At 39.4% G+C, this 23,127-nt stretch overlaps 1 protein-coding gene across 3 annotated transcripts in view; it reads right to left on the bottom strand.

The window, feature by feature from the left end:
- MED13L (mediator complex subunit 13L) overlaps positions 1 to 23,127 on the bottom strand; it is a 297,747-nt gene that overhangs the window by 8,139 nt on the left and 266,481 nt on the right. For all 3 annotated transcript variants that reach the window (XR_015722325.1, XM_045776132.2, XM_045776142.2), the window contains exons 18-30: positions 22,333 to 22,512; positions 21,493 to 21,716; positions 19,450 to 19,642; positions 18,117 to 18,543; positions 17,331 to 17,550; positions 15,918 to 16,106; positions 11,812 to 12,035; positions 11,477 to 11,619; positions 8,347 to 8,505; positions 6,826 to 7,002; positions 5,401 to 5,558; positions 2,761 to 2,922; positions 512 to 624 (exon numbers count right to left, since the gene is read on the bottom strand). Coding sequence is in view for 2 of the 3 variants with exons in the window: in XM_045776132.2 (XP_045632088.1) it covers positions 512 to 624; positions 2,761 to 2,922; positions 5,401 to 5,558; positions 6,826 to 7,002; positions 8,347 to 8,505; positions 11,477 to 11,619; positions 11,812 to 12,035; positions 15,918 to 16,106; positions 17,331 to 17,550; positions 18,117 to 18,543; positions 19,450 to 19,642; positions 21,493 to 21,716; positions 22,333 to 22,512 (2,569 nt within the window). In the remaining variant the exon portion in view is untranslated. The remainder of the gene's footprint in view (positions 1 to 511; positions 625 to 2,760; positions 2,923 to 5,400; positions 5,559 to 6,825; positions 7,003 to 8,346; positions 8,506 to 11,476; positions 11,620 to 11,811; positions 12,036 to 15,917; positions 16,107 to 17,330; positions 17,551 to 18,116; positions 18,544 to 19,449; positions 19,643 to 21,492; positions 21,717 to 22,332; positions 22,513 to 23,127) is intronic.

The following is a 23,127-nucleotide window of genomic DNA, read 5'->3' as shown; positions in this document are numbered from 1 at the left end:
AAGAGTTACCAAACACTAGAAAAAGCTTGCATATTTCCTCAAGGAACATGAAGAATGTTTACGGCCTGCTAAAGTGCAAGAGAATTAGTGTACACTTCTGGGAGAGATTTCCCAACTACGGAATTTATGTTGTAGTTAATTTTATTTATATAATCTATGTCAGGGGGAGTAAAAAAGATGTTTCCAAGCCAAGTGCTTTAGAAGTTCCAGGCTCTGTCTTCTAACCACCCACCGCCTAATTCTGATCTATTTTCATCACCATAAAATGCTTCCTTTAAATAGGACGCAAGGGCAGTTGTACTCGCATGTACCTATCTAATTTAACCAAACATACTATCCTCTCTGACCAGTGCTCACACGGGGGGACTGCAGCTCTCACTGGCTAATCAGACAGCGCTCCCCTGCACAAAAGGTAGCACCCTTTCCACACTTCAGTTAACACCGTGGAAAAACAAAACTGAAGGAAGATTCTTTCAAACTGTACAGCTATGTTGCCTACGTCTGTATCTACCTTAAAACATCAGATGTGGTTTTGGAGTCCAGAGGATGTGGAACCCGCTGAGAATTCCTGGCAGGGAGAAGTTCGTCCGTCTGTGCTACAGAAATGTGGTGATGCAGCGAAGCCTGGTGAAAGAACAAAGACAGTTACCTTCCTGGCCTCGTCAACCACGGGGCAGGAAAACAGGCAGACCCATGTCTGCTGGCAGCAGATGCCCCCTGGAGCCCTTCTCCTTAGAAGTCACAGCTTCTAGAAGCCTGAATTTTAAGCTCTCAGTAACCCCAATGTGATCCCAAATAACTCCATATCCTAGAGTTGGAAAAAAGCTAGCTTTGCAGCAAAAACAAATGCACTGCAAATGATTCGATAACGTGCCCCTTTGGGTCTTAATCTCTGTAAGGCCCCAGGGTCTGGATATGGCTGATTGTCCCCTTGTGGTGGTTGTTGAACATGTTCTTCTATCCTGACTTCCCATAAATTGATAGATCTAGAGGCTCAATTAGGTTCAGATTCTTTCTGGGGGAGGGAGGGAAACAGGGTGCAGGAACACTTCCTAACTGGTGCCATGCCCTTCTCACTGCATCACATCAGAAGGCAACTGATGTCTGCTGTCCCACTTCAAGTACGACTGATCGCTGGATTCAGGAGGTCACCAGCATGCTCCATTCGTTATAAAGTTCCCCATCTGATGGCTCTAGCACAGTTACTTTATTAAATAACTGAGAGATAGAGTATGTGAAGGGGAGTTAATATAAGTGTTTCTCTATTTTTTAGTTTTGAGATTAATGAATTGTTGCTCTAGTAACTTCAAAAGTGACTGAGAAAATGTTCTGGTTCTCAGCACAATTATGAACCCATGTATTTGTTTCAGTCTCCTGCTACCACCGTTCTTTTTTATGTTCAAACTGTCCCATCACTGGGCAATGGGAACCCTCCGGCGGCTCCTGGGTCTTTTGAAGTAATTCTAATTATCTTATGTAACTTCCTTGCTTTTCGGTGTGACAACATATCACAGGTTCACCTTGACTATTTCTTACTTCAGACCTACAATCAGTCATTTCTTCAAAGGAACTCTGGTTCTTTCAAACAATAAACGGTAATTCAGAACCACAATTGTGGCAAGAGAGTTGTTTATGGATACTGTTACTGCTCTTAAGCTTTTTCAGTAGACCAAGTTAAAAAATGTGTATACCTTTCTTAAGAGGGAAAAGAAATCTAGGTTCATCCTGACAAGTCTAATTTGAAATAAAGATGACATGGATTTTTTATAGAACTTCCTTGGTTTCATCATATTAAGCCATAGCCATTAGTTAAAGAGAACTGCTTCAATTGTTTTTGGTTTAACCTCCCATTGTTCCTGTTTGAAAACACAAGCAGGTGTGTGCATGCATGCATCTTATCACAGTTACTACAAAGTAATCTACATGCCACAGAACAATTATATAACAACAATCCTCACTTCGTTGTGGATAACATTCCACTGGAGGGATATACTAGTTTATTCAACCAGTCCCTTAATGATGGGCAGTTCGCGTGTTTCTAATCTTTTACGTTTTTCATTTTTTGGTGTTGCTTCTGAACAGACTTCCAGAGAGGGAACTGCTGCATCGAAAGGGAAGCATGTGGGGTTGTGTCACCTGGCTTTCCTACTGGCACCAGGGCCATCTCCCCACAGCCCTGCCAACAGAGCATGTTGTCAAACTTCTGGCTTCTTGCCAATCTGTGGGTGAGACATGGATTTCATTCCAGGTTCTTTCATCTAAGCTGGAAGTGGGAGATCTTTCGTTTTAACCCTTAAAGAGGATAAAAGGATTCTAAGACCTACACAGGAAGGAGCACGTGTCAATGTAAATTTAGCTGCCTCCTGCCCTACTCTAATGAAGAAAGCTGAAGCCTATGGCAGGGGAGGAAGAGATCAGCCAATTCTGATCACCTCCACCCAAGATTACCTTCACCGATGGCAATTCAGCGGGGACAGACACACAACCACGTGTCTACCCGACACATGCCCTGTGGGCCCCGCAAAGTCCCCACCTTGGGTTAATGTGATTGCTTCCTTTGTGCCACGGTTCTGGGTTCCTCTCCTGAATTCTACTCCCCTCCCCACAACTGTAATTAAAATACCCTCAGAGTGTAAGAAGATGTGAAAGAAACAGGGAACACAGTAAGACTGTGGTGACTGAGACACAAGTTTCTAACCAAACCTGAATTTAAGCATATGTCCCTCCTCCCCAAAACTTCAAATATGACAGCAAACCAACCTTTAAGAAGAGGGGGCACTGGTTCTGAGCCTGGGGACACGATGACCAAAACCACTGGGGGAGATTCTCTGCTTTGGCAGTTGATACAAAATACCCGAGGGCCAGAGGCTGCTGCTTTAGCTCCTCAGGTGCCTCTCTAGAGAGAAGACGCTCACCCTGACTCTGAAAAACAAAGTCCCAAGACCATGATCAGCGTTTATCACTTCAAATAAAGCTTTGCAAATCAACTTTTTACCAAGTCACTCGACACACTGTGGACCCCATTCTGGCAGCCTTTCACATGAAAACGCCAGGTGACTGAGCAAGGTCAACAGAGGAGGCACCCACAGACATCTGATGAGAAATATGGCCCAGGCAGAAGGTATCAGCAAAACTAACTTCATCAGTCAAGCAAATACAGATTTATTTGCTCTGGTTTCTTTTCTGTTAAATGTAAGATGGGTTCCATGGCATCAGGCATCAAACTAAAGGCGGGAAGAATGGCCTCTGGCAGCTGAAGGCACCCCAGGTGATCTTTCACCAGCAATCAACCAAAATACACGCACGCACCTGACGTCTACTGTCAACAAGACGGATGTTAGGAAAACGTAACACTGCACCACTCTTTTTGTGACAACAGTGTCCCTGACCTCCCAGCAGTGTAAGATCTGCCCATGAAGAGGCCTTGTTTTAATTTTCAGCAAACTCCTTAATGCGAGACCCATGAGAGCCTTACTGTACATTTCAGCAACTGACAGTTTCCTCATCTTTAGTTCTTTCAGCTGGCTCCAAGAGCTGAAATGTACCTTTAATGCAAGTAATAAGAAGTCATCGTTTGTTTTCAAAGGCCCTCCATTTGGAGGAGAAAAATAATCCTCAACTATCACATCAAGTTGTATTACTTCTGAGTTGGTTAAAAAATAAAAACTTGCAGCAACCCTGAAAAATTCTTTCCCCTGTTGTAATGCCTTAACTGGGTATCAAAGGATGTTTAATGGTTCAGAGAGAGGAACTATTGAAAGCCTCTCAGGGGTCATCTGGCTGCAGGTGCTCAAGACGGAAAAGGGCCACCTGACCAGCTTCAGAACAGTGCTGTTTAAACTCCTGACATTCAATCTCAGAGTTCAGGGCTTGAGGATCTGACAAAGGCAGAAAGTACAGCAAAGCTCTGTTTCTTACAAAACTCACATAACACTTCAAAGACCAATTCTTTGCTCCTGGATAAGCTAAAGTGCAACCATGGGCACTGAAAGGTGGTTGCTATTATTTCCATTTCACAGATAAGGCAAGTGAGGCTGAGAAAGGTCAAGCAAGTTTGGTCAAGGTCAAGTTAGAAGCCATGCAGCTGTAACTCCGAGCTACATCTATTAAACTCCAGGGCATGCGTTCTTAGTTGCAATGCTATTTGCTTCTAGAGTTTACGTTAATCCTAAATTAAAACTACCTGATGTAAAATCTGTGATCTTGGCTCCTATCACAACAATCTCCAAAGAACCAATAAACTGCCATTAACTGGCAAATGATTATGGAGGAAATAAAGATATTTAAAAAGCTCTTCCTTCTAGAAAGGAGGACTGGGGGACAGGCAATTACATGAGGGTAAGTCTACTGAGTCACTCTTCCCTGGTTTCATCTGCTCTGTAACTAACATTTTAAATCTTCTTTCTCTTGACTGTCCCTCAATGAACTCCAGGCTGGCAATGAAAGTCCTGAGGCAGAAACCTAAGTCCTCTTATTACAGCTCTGTCTTTAAATGAGTGTGAGCAAAGCTGTTTATGCTTGCCCAGTTTAACATAGAAGACAGAGACATTTTTCTATGTCCTAAACGCTCAATCTCACAATGTTTTAAATAAAAGGTACAATAGAGTGATAAGGCATGAATCATCTAGCTTTTAAACAAAGTGAGCACACGCTACAGCAGAACCTTTAATTCTTCGATCCTGTTAATCCACCTCCAATATCCCTGGGATATTTAATGATGAAACTAAGTTGTCAGCTCTGGTGTTTTTCTTTAATACCAGGGCATTAACCTGGACACTACTCCAAAACAACCTTTTGTGGGCCCTTGCCATTTCAAAACCTGGCTACAGAAAAGACTGTAAATAAAGATACATTTATATCTTTAAATATATCTTATAAGTAAAGATATATTTTTAAAGATATAAATCAAGGCACCATGACACGAAACAAGAAAAGTAAAGCTCATTTCAAAATAATCAACCATCAACAATGTGTTCTTCAATTAAGAGAGTCACTTTACATGTTAAATAAGCAGGGCTGTTGAACTAGCCTCCAAAAAGCCACTATTTTGGCAAAAAAATAAAAAGTAAATAACTGGGAAGCAGCAAGCAACCAAAACTAATTTTTGCTGAGAAAACAGTAATTGCAAAAAAGACTTCCTGCTGTAATAGGACTATTCTTCTGATAAAACATATTCATCAGAACATTTTCAGGAATAAAAATCCATTTGTTTCTAATTCCTGCCTTTAATCAAAACAGAACAACGACCGAGTCACTTTTTCACACTGATTTCTCTTGTACCAGGGACCAAGACCATCAAGAAGAAAGGTGCATGAAGTAAAGAGGCAATCACACTTCCAGAGGATTATTTTCCCTCAAGGCCGAGGTTGTTTTAAGCAACCTACTTCAAATCACCCTTACCCGACTGTGCTGGAAGTGGGAGCCCACACCAATTCCAGAAGGAGAGCCTGGGGAAGGAACTGGGGAGGAGTTGGGAGAGGAATGGAGGTTCCCAGTCATTAATATGCCAATATCATTGTCCATATCATCTGGGAATGGAAGGTCAACAAACATGTCATCTAGAAAAGAAGGAGAAAAAGCACAAAAATTTAAAAAATAATCCATATCCACAACTTAAACAATATTCTCGTTTTTTTGCCCATGACTGTTACAAGCACACGCTGTTAACAACTTAGTAAGATTTATTAACGTGTGTCTACTGGGTACAAGGTGCTGAAAATTATTTTTGCATTTTGCATTCTCTTCAATGATCTTCCAGTGTGAAGTATTAACAGACTGGAGAAATAAAGAACATAAAACAAAACTCCACACTCTCTATAGCTTCTGAAGGCACATAAAAAGATGGCAAAACAGCTAAAGAAGCAATTTAATTATTAAAAAAAGCTAAAACTGAAACCATCCAAGAAAACAGCAGACTTCACCTATTCATCCAATTAGCATCTAAAATACTGGAGGTTGAATTAATACATGTTAATAGCTGTGAACTTGCCCTGAAACAGGAGGCCTATTCCAAAAGCAGATCAAAGCATGACGTTTCCATTACAAAATCTTCTCCCACGATATAAAAGTAAGGTACACACACAGCAGAAAATTTGGAAAGAAAAGTATGAAAAGGGGAAACTATCATCCAGAATGCAAGTACTGTGAATGTTTTTGTTACAACTCTTTTTCTCATATTGTTACTCCATTCTGATCATACTATGTATAAAATTTGGTATCCTTTTACCCTCCCCCTTGAACAGGAGTAAATGCCGTAATAAAATTTGGTATCCTTTTACCCTCCCCCTTGAACAGGAGTAAATGCCGTAGCTATTAAAATATCTTCAAGAAACAATGCAAATGGCTACATAATACTGGGCATTTTAGTTTATAAGTAACCACTACTTAACAAATGCCTTAATAGATATCAAACCAAAAAAAATCTACTAAGAAAAATCAAATAAGGGGTTGTTTTGGAGCAAATTAGATTCCCAATGACCAGCTAAAGACAGGAGCTACTGCACATTGCCTGCGAATCTCAAATCAGATCAGCAACTGTTTACTGAGAGTGGCCCCCACGTGCCGGACACTAGCCACCAGGTCTTTTTTGCCTTTGGGGAAAAACAGTAGAAAATTAATCACACAAGAGAGGAAAATACTTATTTGGTCTTGATAATAGTGTACATGAATCTTCAAAACCAAACAGATTCTCCAGCCTTCAATCCCTTCTTCATATTTTCTATGTTGTTTATTGTAACACATGCAGCAGCTCACTGACTCCATACTTCAGCTCTGCATCTTGCTGGAGAATCTGAGCTCTATCCTTATGTGGCCTTCCACACTCACCATTGTTGGGGCTAAACCCATCTTCGTTGGGATAGTTGGCTGGAGCCACCTGGATGGTTGACGATGTCGGAAACACCAAGATGTGTGTACAGGAAGCGTCTTGAGGGGTGTTCAGCTGAGATGACTGCATGTTCAGAGCAGTACTTCGGCCAAAAACAGAGCCCATTGTGACAGCATCTTTAAAAAAAAAAAAAAAGAAAGAAAGAAAGAGAAAGAACTGTATCAGTTCCTTCTGTGCATCAGTAAACAACTCCAGAAATGAAGTTTTAGGAGGACCTGAGCCAGAGAGACAGGAGTCTGACACAACTGCTGAGATGGATACACGTTAAAGTTCCGCCTAAGTGTTTAAGTATCTTCCAAAAAACGGACTCAGAACGTACAGCTATGATAACCCAAGCCTCATGTCACATGGGAAAGGTTAAGACTGTGCCAACCAAATATGTTTTAATTACTTATATAAGAAGCATTTCTAAAAATAAATCTCCCACTTTCTTTCTGTGGTTGCTCCCAATTTATAAAGGACTATTCTCCTAAATGATACAATTCTGTAGAAATGGTACCATTCAACTGATAATTATGATAACTAGCATCTACTGAGTGCTTACTACATGCCAGATTCCCTGCTCAACTCTCTATTCACTGACGTCATCTCATTCAGTCATCATAGCTACCTCGAGGTACAACTATTATCCCCATATCATTAGGAGGACAGAGAACAAAAACGTTATGAAATATGCCCAAGTGGTGCAGGGAACAATTAACCTAGAGTCTAAGGAAGCCAACAGAGGACATCTGCTTCTCACTGGACTGACGACGAGTAAGCTCATTCTCACATAACACTACTGATTTTTATAGGCAGTAAGTGGACAGGATGTCCCATTTGATCAGAGACATATCTGGAGGATAAAAGCAGGCTAAAAAAGGTAGAAAATTAGACAGAAAATTGCTTAGTTATGAAATTATAAAACAGCTTAGTTGCTGATTTTTTAAAAACCCTGTGGCCACAATCTTTTGGCTAACCATACACTGGCACTCCCATTTACTGAGCGCTTACTCTGGGCCAGATACTGTGGTAACTACTTCACCTCTGTATTTATCTCACCATTCATCCTCAGCCACATCAGAAAGACTCAAAAATATCCTCTCAAGGCTGCTTAGAGATTGTCAAATATCTGTCTTCAAAAGAATATTCAAATATGTATCATGACAGTGGTGTCCCCTTTAGGGGTTTCTGGAGGGTGATCTTCGTACACTAACAACAATCAGGGTCAGGCCACAGTAACTGGCGATGACTCTAAGAGCTCTCAGTCTTAGGCTCTCTTTCAAATGATGGTCAATAAAGATAACAAAATCACAAACCCCTCCCCTTGGAAGAGACCAAATTTCCATTTTTGAACCCTAAGTATAATCTTCTCTCACAAAGATAATGAAGATCTATTCTACACTTGTCTGTAGACTTAAGTTTGAGTGAGCTGAACTGATGTAATACCTAATTAATGAAACTGACAAGAAGAGATTTACCTGGCATCACTACGAAGGACCCCTGGGGCTCCATGGCAACCAGGCAGGCACTAAGGATTGAAGGAGAGTCTGCGGCAGAAATTCCACACATCCGGCACACGTCCTTGAGCCGTTTGCTGATTGTCTGTAGTGAACATTCTCCAAGGAGGATACTCCAATCTGAAATCAAATATCAGTCATACACAGTCTTTAGAAATTCATATTGATAGGAGGTTTAAGCGTTTTACCAGATTTGCCTGGTAATTGAATTTCCAGGATTTGGCCTAAAGGGAATAAGGCTTTATACAGGTTCCCCTCCTTGCTACACAGAAAATGTTACTTGACCTCTCTTACACTTCATTAACAAAGAAACAAAGGCCTACTATTCTGTAGACCGAAATCATGTCTGAAATGAGCTGGGAGAGTCCAGCACAGACCCACATAGATTTAGGTGCTTCAAATGCTTTTTGATGATGAGGCCAATCTGTTCTATCCTTTCTTCTCTTCCTCTTTCTCCAGGTCTGGTTCTTTGACTTCCCGCCCCCCACCCCCACATCAGCACTTTTCTTTAGAAGAATGCACAGCTGGAGGCAAACCTCAGTTCTGTTTACTGTTGTTGGTTGGTTGTTTCCATGAAAGGCAAGCAGCGCAGAAATAAGGGGAACCCTTCTTAGAAGGCCCAAGAGAGCTGATAAACAATGGGTGTGAGTGAAGCGCTCCAAATGATGTCACACTAACTGTTCAGATTAAAACGCTGGCACAAATTTTCTAATATTTGTTTATTGCCTCCACACAAAGGCACTACGTGTACTCAGAGAACTGCAGAGGGTTACGTTACTCTGGGAACGGAAAAGCACTTAGTCTTCTCTTTGACCCCCGCCACACACGGAGCGTGCCAGGCTCCGGCAGCAGCGCGCGCTACCCGTGTCCCACCCCACCATTCTGCGGAGGAAAGGCCACTCCGCTACGGGTTTCCACTTTCACGTAGTTGTTTCAAACACACTGTTCTCCCCTTAAAGAGGGGAAAGGAACAATTTTTTCTTATTTCATATTCCTAAAGAACCTTAAACTGAAGTGGCAGAAATAAAAGTGAAATAAAGTGAAATACATGAAACACATGAAGAATGTATTTTTAAAAGCCATAGAAAAATCAAACAGGCATGAGTTTTGTATTTAAAACCAAGTAAGAAAGGAAAGGCAGTATCTGTATTTTATTACAAATACTCTGGTGATAAGAAACAAAAATTCACAGAGTCAACTCTGAAATCTGTAGGCGCACATATGACACTGTCCCACAGAACTGCAATGTGGTGCAGAGCTCAGGTCCCCAAAGGAATGAACTGTAGATTGGTAAACTGACTTCCTGTACACTAGGCTCTTCTTGGTCTCTTTGTCCCTTGAAAGTACGTTGTCTCTCAACCTTTTGATGGGATGGAGACACATTTATATTCCTTCCCCCTAAGGGATAAGAGGAGTGTGCCCCTGCTAAAAAAAAAAAAAAATCACACAAGGGAAGGCAATGGCCTTAATAATTGTCCGAAACACCAATTGACTAGACTAGTAGGCTACATTTTTATCCCCTCTTCTTTTCTATTATATTCTAACTTTTCCCAAGGGTTAAGAGCAGCTCAAACCCTTTAAGAGATAAGAGTGACTGTAAGGCAAACCAAGAGATGGGATAGGAATTCTGACAGAAGTGAAATGATGAATCCCCCAATGCATCAGACCTCCAGGCTACCGATACAAGATTCATTTTTAAAGAATATCATACTTATAAATGAAAAGGGTAATAGTTTCTATTGGCCTACAGTATAATTAGTAAAAAAAGAAATGCACACAATAGATTCCTAAGAAAACACTTACATTTAATACTTATGCAATATAACATATGTATAAACTGCCATTAAACCCTAAGAGTTAACTTACTCGAGCACTTGCTACGATGCAGGTTGTATCTGTATCAGGGGTTTTATTTCAGAGGTTCCACAAATACCTGATATGAATTTCATGCAAAGAAACAATACATGCACTCCAATGCAAGGGTTCCGCAAACTATGGTCTGCAGGCCAAATCTTGCTCACCACTTGTTTTTGTAAATAAAGTTTTATTGGAACAGAGCCAGACCCATTTCGCTTAGGTGTTGTCTGTGGCTCCTCTGACTTCACAGCGGCAGAGCTGAGAGGCTGAAATAGTGACAAGCTGGCCTGCAGAGTTGAAAATATATATCACCTGGCCCTTTACATAAAGTTGCAGACTCTGCTCTGATATACTTGAATGCACAAAACCACCAAGCTAATTTGTGACATATGCTTTGCTTTTATGTAGACCTTAGGAAAAAAAAAATTTCTTCCATCTATATGTATACACTGAACTTTTTATAAATGTGTTGTTAATTAATAAGGCTTTAAAAAATAGCTCATGTAAAGTAGCTACAGTAAGACAGCAAATGAGCTTGGCTCAAAGCCAGGCAACACTGCTGCCCGTGGTCAGCTGTGCTGTCGGTCACTTTGTGCTTTGTGACTGACTGTTATATTTATGACGGGAAATATTAGCAGTTGGTAGGTATACCTGGGGATTCAACTTAAAAAGTCTGCTCTCTTAAGCGTCCAGATTGAAGTCTATCAGACAGTGGCAATGTGAATAAAGACCGGTCTGACTTGCAACTACTTGTCTTTGTAAATCAGGATTATCTAGCTCTTGTGCCACCAACACAAAATAAACAAACTATATCACCATCGATCACCAAAAATAAATAAAAGAAACAGAAGTCTATTCTTATATAAGACTTCTACTACCATCCATAATCTCTCATTTAAATTTTCGTATTAAAACTGACTTGATCTCACTGACTCAGCACATAAATAAATGTTAGAAGTTCTAATTTACTGACCATCACTTTTATATTAATAAAACATTCTTTTTCCTATCTTATATATTGGGGTTCAGTATTTAAGATTTTCTTTGGTAAACGGTTTTGTTGAAAATGAAAAGTTAAAAACTGCGCTTAAAACTACATTTAAAAGAATCAGAAAATCTAAATCTGCTTTATTCTTACTACCAACTTTACAATTTTCTCCCTCAGCTCAGTTAGGGACATTAGCTTAACCCTCTTCCTTTGCTTCCTGTACTGACTGCTTCAGGAATCTCTCACCTTTAAGCTCCCCATGGCCAAGCCGCCCAAGTCGGCCGATTACAACTCTCCAGGGTAGAGATGTCATTTGGACAATACCTATGCACCACTCCCATAACTTCTGTAGTCCAATTTTACGTGCAGATACTTTACTCCTCCGTGATCTAAAAAATAAAGTGAGGAAGGGATCCCCAAATAAGTCAAAGGTTATCACTTAGCGAGACAAAACCCAGAAAATTCCAAAGAACCCACCCGCACGGCACCCACTGCATTTAGACAGGAAAATCAAAATGACTCAAATCTGAGGAAAGACACAGCATCAATTTATATGCAGCATAAACACCAAGGCTCCTCACCTGTTTGGTAAAGCAATATTTACAATACAAGTTTCTAATAATTCCCCATGGAGGTCAGTGCAGGAAGCCAAAAGCCAGCGCTGGTCATGAGACAGACAGTAGCCCACAAAAAGCACATTGTACTTCTGGCTCGCTTCCCCAAATGTCTCTCCGAGCTCCGTCTGCTTGTCTTTGATTGGGGCCAATATAAAAGGAGGGGAATAAAGCTGGATTGGGCTGGGTCGCTGAAATCAAAATAAAAATCAGTATCAACACAAAACCACCCAACTCAATGTTTATAACAAAACCCTAAATAGCACTTGAAACCAAAAGGAAGAAGTAATGACAACAGACTGCCCCCCAGAAGTATTACATACATAAATCCTAAATGATAAAACAGAAAACAAAAAGACTGTTTAAGTGACATCAGCTAGGGAACCCCAATCAAGTCATGTTTCCTTATTAAAAGGAAATTACTATTTTAGAAAGTAAACCAGGCCCACTTCATTAGTCATCAGGAAAGCAGAAATTAAAACCACAATGAGGTACTACTACATACCCACCAGAATGTCAAATAAAAAAGAATACAACAAGTATCAGTGAGAATGCAGAGCAACTAGAACTTTCATACGCTGCTGGTGATGCAATCTCTTTGGAAAAGTGACGATCTCTGCTAAAGCCAAACACACACACATCCTGTGACCCAATCCAATGAACATATACATGTTTACCAAAGGACAGGTGTAAGACTGTTCACACCAGTTTTAATCCTAACAGCTCCAAATCAAAAATAACCTAAATGCCTATCACCAGTAAAACGGAAGATAAACTGTGTTAAAAGTTATACTACCAGAATATTAAACAGCAAAGGCATGTAAAACCACCACTACACGCAACAGAACAGATGAATCTAGACACTGGGTAAAAGAAGCCAGACATAGAAAATACCAATTATATGAGTCAATTTACATGAAAGTCAAAAACAGGCAAGATATGTTGCTGTTAAGTCAGAACACTGATTACCAAAAGAATGACTAAAAGGGACATGAATAAGGTTTCTCGATGCTTCTTAGGTTTTGTTTCTTGTGCTTGTTCCATGATGTGTTTAGTGAAAATTCATCAAATAGTATACTTATTATTGGGTACTTTTCAGTATGTATATTATACTTTAGTGTGTGTGTGTGTGTGAGAGAGAGAGAGAGAGTGAGAGATTTAAGAAATCAAAGCATTAGCTGTTACCAGTAAGACAAATATTTTAAACAAACTGTGACAAAATTTAGTTGTCACCATTTCTTTTTACAGCTATTATACACATTTCAATATTTCATAACCTACAGCAGGGGTCAGCCCACTTCCATAAAGGACAGACAGTAAATATTTTAGGCTTTATGAGGCTCTCTTCTTCTGAGTAGTCTTCTCTTTTTAAAAATGGAATAATCATTCTTACCCAGGTCATACTGCTACAGGCTGTAGCAGGCTGGATTGAGCCCACAGCCATAGTTGCTGACCCTTGAATTAATACATATTCATACATACACACAGAGATATATTTATGGCATAAAAAATAGTAATAATGGAATTATAGAATTTTAAAGCTAAAATAAAGACCTGAGAAAGAGTCTAATCCAATTCCTTCATTCTAAGGATACAAAACACAGGCCTAGAGATATTCAATAATGTGCTCAAAGTTTCAAAGCTAACCTTATCGTCAATCCATTCATTCTCCCTACACCTGGAAAGTCTACTCCTAGGTATTTACCAAGAAAACGGAAAATATTTTAAGCAAACGCTTGTGCATAAATGTTCAAAGCAGTATTAGTCACAATAGCTACAAAGTGGAAAAAGCCAAATGTCCATCCACTAAAGAATGAGTAAACAAAATGTAGTATATACCCATATGATGCAATATCATTTAACTGTATAAAGAAATAAAATACTATACATGCTAGGACATGAATGGACCTTGAAAACGCTAAATGAAAGAAGCCAGACATAAAAGATTATATATTGCATGATCCACTTATATGAAGTGTCCAAAACAGGCAACTCCATAAAGACAGAAAGTAGACTAGTAGCCGTGAAGGGCTGGGCGAGAGGAAATGAGTGGCTGCTAGTAGGTATGGTGTTTCTTTCCAGGTTGGCAAAATATTCTAAAATGACACAGCAGTGATAGCTGTACAATTCTGTGAACAAACTAAAAACCACCAAACTATGCAATTTTTAAAAGGGTGAATGTTTTAACATATGAATTATGTCTCAATAAAGCTTTCAAACAAAACAGTCCAGGTGAGATTCCCTGAAAAGTTTAGGAAAAAGTAAAAGGTTAAATGTCAAAAAATACATAGCCTGTGATAAATCACGAAGAAAAATATTATTCCCAAACTGTTTTTCAGATACCAGATATTCTACAAACAACAAAAGTGACACCAATGACAGGATTTCTTCTTGCATGGTAAATACTAAAATCCATTCCTTCTTATGTAAAATGTGCTTGCATAAGACTGTGCCGGGGTAGAGATTTGGAATTTCCGGATGCAGAGGCCTGGCTGTCGTGCTCATCACCATGTCCTCAGCACCTAACACAGTGCCTGGCACACAGGAGACACTGAGCTGCATTTACTGAATCAAAGTGCCCTGTTCTAGCTGCAGACTGAGGGAGCGGCAGCATTTAGCAATTAACCATTACCATAATACATGTAAAAATTTACAAACCTCAGGGAATACTCGTAACATTTGATTTTATTTTTAATAAAGCCAAATGATATATTTCTCTTCCTGTTACAAAGCAAAGGGGAAAAAAGGCTTATTTTTGCCATTTATTTTCATCTAGATTCATCTGTTTATCTCATGAACTACTGACAGTGTTCTGCCAGTATCTTATAAACTTTAAAACTTTTAGGTAATGCCACAGGACATCTTAATACAGGTAGTCAGCCTCCCCTCCCTCTATGAAAATGCAGAACACTATCAGTTATCATTTGAAATTGTGATAACTTCTCACCAAAGCATAAGGAACGACTGCATCTGAACTGCAGAATGACCACAGGAGGTAAAGAACTAAAAGGTTCTATGTTTATAAAGAAAGGCAATAACTCAATTTCTGGAGACAAAAGAAAAAACAAGTAGAAATAAATCAATTTTTTTTTAATTTTAGAAAAAGCTAACGGAGAAAACAGACGAACTGTTCACAAAAGTGAAAAAATTGAAACTCAATCAACCTAAACTGCCCAAGACAGAAATTGTACATAACCGCAGAATGAATGTGGGTGGGGGGCTAAGCAGTTTCTTCTGGATCAAGGGACAACAAATCTGGTATTAACTACATGCCTCATTTTTTTCCCACTTCTAAGTTTTTATTTATCTAAGAGATAAGCATCTCATTGAGTTTTCCAGAAAAACTTACATTACCAACTAAAATCAGCAGGTTTTGCTGTTTTTAAGTTCTTTTATGGTGAAGAGTGTTTGCTATCTCTTATAAACGGGTGATCTTTCATACAATAAAAGCTGTGGGAACTGAGTTTTGAAGGCTTTGAAAATTCTAAACATTGCCCAGTTCATCCATCTTCAGGATAAAGTGATTAGTAAAATAAAAGAAGTATACAACTTTTGTTTGGTGTTTTAAAATTCCCCTAGAGGTATACATATTTGTGGGAAGTAATTTTAAGAAGATGAAGGGAAAAAGCATTCATTTATCGATCAGAAGCACTGAGATACAGGAAAGCAAGCCCCTGTAAAAACGTGCTCGGGAAAACGAGTAAACACATACAAAACTGCCGCACCAGGAGAGAAAAGCGCCAGGGAGGGAAGAAAAGTCAGTGATTTAGTAACAGATTAGCGTCAAAAAATAAATAACAAAATAAACAGGAAAGCTGGACATCAGTAAGTAAAAGTGATGAGTATATTGTTGCCTTAGGTCCTACATCAAAAAAAACACCAAGAGTTTGCTTGCCTCTTTTCTCAAAAAATTTTACAAGTTTAGAGAACTACCTCCTCTATTTCAAATTAAGGATCAGAGACACCTCCTACTCTTAGCAAAGGCAGAAGACCAACCCAGCAGCCCACTCTCCTGGCTCGCAGCCCTAGTATAAAAGCACTCTTCAGGAGATGTCTGCTGTGCTACTACCTACCTCTGGGTTCTTGAGGGTCATCTCGATGCTGGCGGCAGGCCCAAATCCTGTGAGGGACTTAATGTGGATCTGTGTGGGCAGAGGTCGCCGGCACTGGCAGTACACTGAAAACGCCATGGACTTCAAGTACTGGATGTAGAAAACTTGCTCGTCCTTCATTGTCTGCAGCATGTACTGGCAAGGCACAATCTACACACACAAGCACAAACAAAACTAGAAACCAGATCTTAAATGCGCTTGGAAAATGAAATGGCATGAATTTTGCTGAAAGAGGGCAGGGAGCTTTAGTTTTAAAATATATAAGGGGCGCCTGCCTGGCTCAGTCGGTGGAACATGCAACTCTTGACCTCGGGGTTGTGAGTTCGGGCCCCACGTGGGATGTAGAGATTGCTTAAAATCAAATCAAATCAAATACATTATATATATATATAAAATTTACATAATTTAACTTAATCTTAATTCCTTAGATGACATACAATCTTCTATTACAAAGAGGCACTAACAACTGAAGAAGAGGTGTCATCTTGTTACAGGTCAAGCTACTGTCACTTAGAAATTATCCTGTTCCTTTTTTAGGGATAAATTGTCAATTTATTGTTGCCATGTTCCAAAATTTTAAAACTTGTTTCTTAACGTAGTTCTCCTTTTTATCATATATAAACATAGTGTGCGTGGTAACTTTGGAATTATTGTCTAAGGAAGTGAGACACAAACTTCACAATGAAAAACAATCAACAACCTATCCTGCTAACTCTAATTTCATTACTGTAATACTGTAAGATGGCTTTAGTGAAAGTGACAGTAAAACAAAACCCAAACACCCTAGGTATCATTTTTCACCTATTATCAAAATCTTGTAAAATTATTACACTACAAAGCTGGCAAGGTGGCAGTGAAAGAGGCACGCTCACTGACTGCTCAATGAAGGGAATGTAAATAAGTGTAACTTTTCTGGAAAGGAATCTGGCATTATTTATCAGTACTGTATCTAAGAATACGCTTTAAGAAATGACCAGAAGTGTGAAAAAGAGATTATAAAGATGTTTATTACAGCTTTATTTATAATGGTGAAATTTAGAAACAAATTAAATATCTAACTGTACAATAATTAAATATGGAGAACATGCACTCATTACAAATGCTGCTTGTAAGAATTTTAAACATGGAAAAGTATTTATGAGTATTAAAGACTAAAAATTATACTAAAAGAATGATTTCAACTCTGTAAACAAACATACACAAAAAAGGCTAGAAATACACCAAAATGTTATGTAATGGTGACTTAACCTAAAGGTAGAATTATGAGTATCTTTTCCTTTATAGCTTTCATGTACTTCCAATTAAAAAAAAATCATGAACTTGTATTTCACAAAAAGAACAACAAAAGCGGAAAATAAAGTTGCAAATAGTTACCTGGAGAATGAAAGAATTTCTCATATGCTCAGGTAAATTATCCAGCATCTCTGTGTAGCAGCGCATCAAACTCAACAGCCAAAAGTTTCCAGAAGTGGAGTCTTCGTCTGCAGTGTAAGTGAAGGGGTCCACCATGTAAATGACAACAGCTGGAGGATAGGCCTGGCTGTCTGCGGAGTCAGGCTCAGTGGGAATTCCTATTCTCTCTCGTTCTGTGACACTGCAGAGAGAGTCACTTATGAGATACACAAAATAAATGTAAGTCACAAAAAATAAACCAGTTTCAGAGCACACTGATGCCCTGGACAATGATTACATATTAAATATAAGATCAATATGTGTATTACCAAAATGAAGGCAAACCAAGCTAGTTAGTACAAAGACAGGTGGGAAATGACAATATACTCCTTTAAATGGGAGATCTCTTTTTCCACTCCCTCTTTTTCCTGGGGCTATATTCTAAAAAGATGTTTTATAATACTATTTATGTTAGTGGTAATAGCTTACTATTACTATTATCCATATATTCTGTTCACATAACAATAGTAGGATTAACAGTAAAACTTACTACAAAGCTAGTAAGTTTAGTAATAAGTTTATAAGAAGTCTCAAATTTCTTAACACTGAAGCAATAGACTGACAGTTGTTACTTCCTTTGGGGAAGAAGAGAAATAGAGCACTTCACTAGATTGAGAGATTCATGAGGTTGAGGGGGACAGGAGGGTGCAGAAGAATAAGTAAGGGGTCCAAGCTAGAGCCACTCGTCTCAACTGGCAAACAACGTACCTTTCTTGTCCATCCTGAGAGGGCTGAGAGGAGCTCTGCCCAGGCTCAGTGTCTCCACCACAGCCTATGTTCCCTTGCGTTCTATCTGCAGAACTGGCCCCAGTGCTGGGGTTCTGCCCTCCAACACTAGCACTGAATCCCGAAGAAGAGGTAGTGCTGATCTGGTTAATAACGGGAGCCGGGGCAGACGAGGAGACGGGTGGCACAGAGGACCCAGACGCGGAGCTACTTGCTGCAGGGTTCCCAGAACTGCTGTTAGAGGTGGGATTGAACGCACTGCCAGCTGAGGGCGCTGCTGATCCTGAATTTGAAGCTAGAGGCCCAGTGTTCCCAGGTGTAGCTTGTCCCTGTGCTGCTGCTGGTGGGGACTGGTACTTAGGTGGTATCAACAGGCTGCTATCGAGCTGCAGAGTGGCTAGATAAGGTGCTGAAAGAGTACACGCAGAGGGGTCAGTGACATCAGTGATATTCCGCAGTGTCGGACTGAATCAGAAATTTAGAACGGTCATTTTTTTTTTTAATTATGCTTTCAGGCTGCAGTATTCTAACACCCAACATGCTATCTCCACACCTGAATATATGCTTATATATTCTGCAAACATGGAAATGAACATGAAACTACTTACTACAAATTCTGGTGAAGAGGTTTATTTGAAAAAAAAGACAAAATTAACTCCTTGTAACATTTTCCTTTCAGACTGACTCTCACGCCTTCACTGAAAACTCCAAGTACATATATTCTGTAGCCACCACGCTACACCATGCTCCTCTCTGTACTGAGCTTTAAAAGCTTCCAACATTCTCCTGGGAATGTCAGTTAAACTTAAGCACTTAATAATACCAAGTCCTGCTGCTAAGTTTTCAAAATGTGGAGTAAATTAGATATGACTTCTTTAGGCAACTTTATTTTTATTTTTTTTTTTTTTTAAAGATTTTGTTTATTTATTCATTCGACAGAGATAGAGACAGGCAGCGAGAGAGGGAACACAAGCAGGGGGAGTGGGAGAGGAAGAAGCAGGCTCATACCGGAAGAGCCTGATGTGGGGCTCGATCCCATAACGCTAGGATCACGCCCTGAGCCGAAGGCAGACGCTTAACCGCTGTGCCACCCAGGTGCCCCTCTTTAGGCAACTTTAAATCGTCTTTAAGGAATGTGTGTGCACATAAAAATTAGCATTTAACAACCTAGAACGCAGAAATTAGACCTAAATAAATACAGTAATGGAACACTAACATTACCTGAGACAAAAGTAGCATAATGCTGCTTCCCAAAGGGGAACAATTTGCTATTTTACTTCTCAGATTCTACTTGGCCAAACAAATTCCCATTTACCTAGGTGATGGCGGCAAACTTGCGCATAAAGTTTGAGTCTGGAATGATTGTCATTCTCCTCACTGCTCCACGGCTGGTTGAACCACTCGCTCACAAGCTCGTCAGTAAGCTTCTGTGCCACGGTCTTTCCCACGCGCATGATTCCATCTCGCAGCACTTTGCAGATGGGCTTGTGCTGCCCAAGCCTACACATCTGATATCACAAACATCATTATTTATAACAGGAACCACTCCTGTCTTTAGTGGGGGAAATTCTTTATCATACACATGGAAGTATTTCGCTTTTTCTTTTAGCGTTAAACAAGCAACCAAACCAACACTATACGCTGGTCCTTTCTGGTAATTATAATGTATGCTGAGACTGCTATCTGTCTCTCCAAAACCTGGCCTAGACCCTCGAAAGAAAAATAAATGTTTCTTCACCCCAGCCAATTCCTCCCACACAAGGGAAGATTGCTGAGCACTACCTGATTGCTAATGGTCAGATAAAGAATTAACCAGATTCCTGCCTACTAAGGCTGACTGAGACATATGTCCACTAAAATCTCTTAAGTAATCCCTACTCATAATGTTTTCCCATAAGATAACATTAAAATTTTATGGGCCATCTGTTACACTGTTACAGACATTTGGAGATCACCCATAGCAGAGGCCACTGAAGCAGTGGATATGCTGATCACTTTTTAAAAGTAAATAGTTGTTTCAAGCACAAGGAGATTCTGTTATTAATCTCTAGGACATTAAATGGGTACTTACGGCAAAGAATTAATATAATACACCTACAAAAAATAAGCTACTTAACTAACTATTCACCAACAGGAGAGCCCACATTATCCCGTATTAGAGTTGATAACGGAGGACCTACCAAGTCCCTACAAAGTTCTCTAGCGCACACTCTTCCTGATCAGGTGCGCGCTACCGCCAAATGAGCAATCCTAGGAAAGTCATTAGGCTCTAAAAAGATCCAGCAATCCTTTTATGTTTTGTAACTCATGTTGTAAGTTTCATCCAAGAGAAAAGCTTGGCTTTAAAAAAAACTGCTTAGACAAGTTTTCTGTGTTATGGTCCTTGTGATTTAACAGTACTACACATCCATGGGCCAGGCACTGTATAGAAATTACTGTATCTAAGGGTTCTTTTAGGGGCTTAACTGATGCCATTACCTCATACATTAGCATCTCCTCACTTCTTTGTAGCAACACGTCAGTTTACTATTTCATGTGTGCCCATCCATTTCTAGATGGCGAATGTTCTGTTATGAAATATTTTAGAAATTCAACCTGGCATCTTCTTTAAAACACTCTTGTAATGTTTATAATACGCCTGTCACAGTTCTTCATAAACACTAATTTCATTTAATCTTGCCAAAAATAAAGATATTAGAAGTATAAGATACAAAGAATTCAGTGTACATATACTTTGGCAGAAAAAATGTGGCACTTACCCTTCAAAGATACTCATGATTCTAATTTTTCAAAAGTAACTGTAATTTATGTACTAAATATATAAAATGATCCACTGGCTTTTAAATTATTATGGTTATTACATTATTAATCTGTATCAAAATTTTAGTATTAAGATGAATGTACTGTTAAATACCCAACAGGGACATGATTCATTAAACTTATCTTTTGATTCAAAAATCTTCAAGCTAAACATTTTATACTGTTTTCAGGAAACCACCCCCCTCCCCAAAGAGATGTGCTTTCTTTTTGTAAAGGTCTGAACAGCCAGAACATCCCCTGGTAAGCAATACTTTTAAACTTGAGCGCATAAATGAGGAAAAAACAGCTGACAGAACTGTAAGATGTGTGGTAAGGCTGGCTGAGCAAAGTCTTCTAAATCTAACAAAATGTAAAGCCAAGAAGGGAAAACAATTTACTTCCAGAAAAACTTGCCAGTTTAATTCTCTCCTTTATCCTCCAACTATTTGCAAATTTTCTTTGAGATTTACCTTGAAGGCACTTGTTCTTTAAAATTTAGTCATAGCTAGAAACAATCTGAGGACTCGTGTCACAAAAACGATTTTCATGTCATTCTCACCTCATATACAGCACTCAAGTCCCTGAAGAAAGTTTTGGCTCCTTCGAGCAAGGCCTCATTTTCTGGACACACCACAATATAAGCAACATCACGGTGGCCCCCATATGGGTCCAACAACAGCCTCTCCCAAAATGGCAAAGAGAATGGTGAGATGGTGAGGAAGTCTTTGTCATAGCCCACCAGCAGAGTGGGAATGGGCAATGGCTCAGGAGACTCTTCTGAACCTGTAACAGTAAGGCAGTTAGGAAGGCGTTTGTGAGTCTGTTTCCCACAACCTGGACAACTTAGAAGTTCTTGCTGCATTAGTCTTAATTCTGGCATCAGAAATTTCCTTGTGGGTTGACAGGATCACTCTCAAAAGTATTCTTTAAATCCTCTAATTATATGGCCCCTGTTTCAATGAGTCAGAATGCGCTTGGAAAGTCCAATAAGATCAGAAGGCAGACTAGAACAAGTTAAAGTTAGTTTTCCAAGGAGCACTACGTCATTTCCTTTAAAATAAGCATTATAATCCTGACTAGGAAGAAGTTGACAGAACTAGTTCAGAAGTTCATCCTGATGAAAATACAATGAGGATTAGGAAGATGAGGAAAATCTAATGAATACTCTATTTAAGGATTATTCTCCTCATTGACCTGGATTCGGCAAAGGATGCTTAGAAAACTTAACTCCAAACTGACTTTAGGAAAGAAAAGAGTTTATAAAACTTATTAGTCATGAAGAACAAGATTCTATTTTGTCAGTGAAGCTAGGGCTTGACAGTAACTAAAGCTGGCTTTTATGGAACAAAAACAAAACCCAAAAAACTATGAAGGAATTGAAACAGGGAAGAGAGTCTACCATAGGTTCCCCGTCCTGCCATTTTGTGGAACTGCTGCCAGGTCAGTGGTCCCTGCACATGCTGGATGTTCTCCCAGGTCCTGCCCGTGCGCTTCTTCTGAATGGCGTCTTGGAGAAAGGGCTGCAGTGACAACAGCATGCGGACCACATCTTGGGAGGAAAGCATGCTGATGTCTAGCACTGGAAGAGAAAGGAAATGAAAAGGAACAGAAATCATAAAGGGGGACTGGCACTCTCCTCTTTCCTGCCATCATTCTGGACCTCAGTTATAGTCCATGACAAAGACATTATTGGTGGTAGATTCTATTTTCAGTAGATTCTAAAATGCTTAACTTAACCAATCAAGAGAAAATATATTTTATTATTTTATTATTATAAAGTAATTTATAATTTGCTATTGGAAATAATAAAAGGAGAAACAGGTTACTCTGTATATAAGAGGTTAACTATAGAATTGCTTAGAAGTAAAAAGATGAATAGGCCTCTTTTTAAAATCATACAAACCTGTTTCCAAGGTTGTTCACAGGAAAAGAGAGCTCCAAAAGTATCTTAATTATTGCATTACTTTTATTTACAAATACCAATGTTTTGAATGTATGATCAGTTTGGGGGGGGGACTTAAATAGAAGCTCTTAAAAAAAAAAAAAGCTCATCAAATTCTCAAAAAAGATCTGAAGAAAGAGCTAATGAAGTCTGAGGTGATCAGCTGTGAACCCGCACAGCGGCATACCTAAGACCTTTCCTTACTCTTCCCTTTCTAGCTAATTAGGAAAGGGGCACAGATGGAAATCTAAG

This window comes from Ursus americanus, chromosome 30, assembly GCF_024610735.1.
Source record: "Ursus americanus isolate L20-20 chromosome 30, mUrsAme1.1.p, whole genome shotgun sequence".
Lineage (NCBI taxonomy): Eukaryota > Metazoa > Chordata > Mammalia > Carnivora > Ursidae > Ursus > Ursus americanus.
This window is presented reverse-complemented; position numbering and strand designations above follow the sequence as displayed.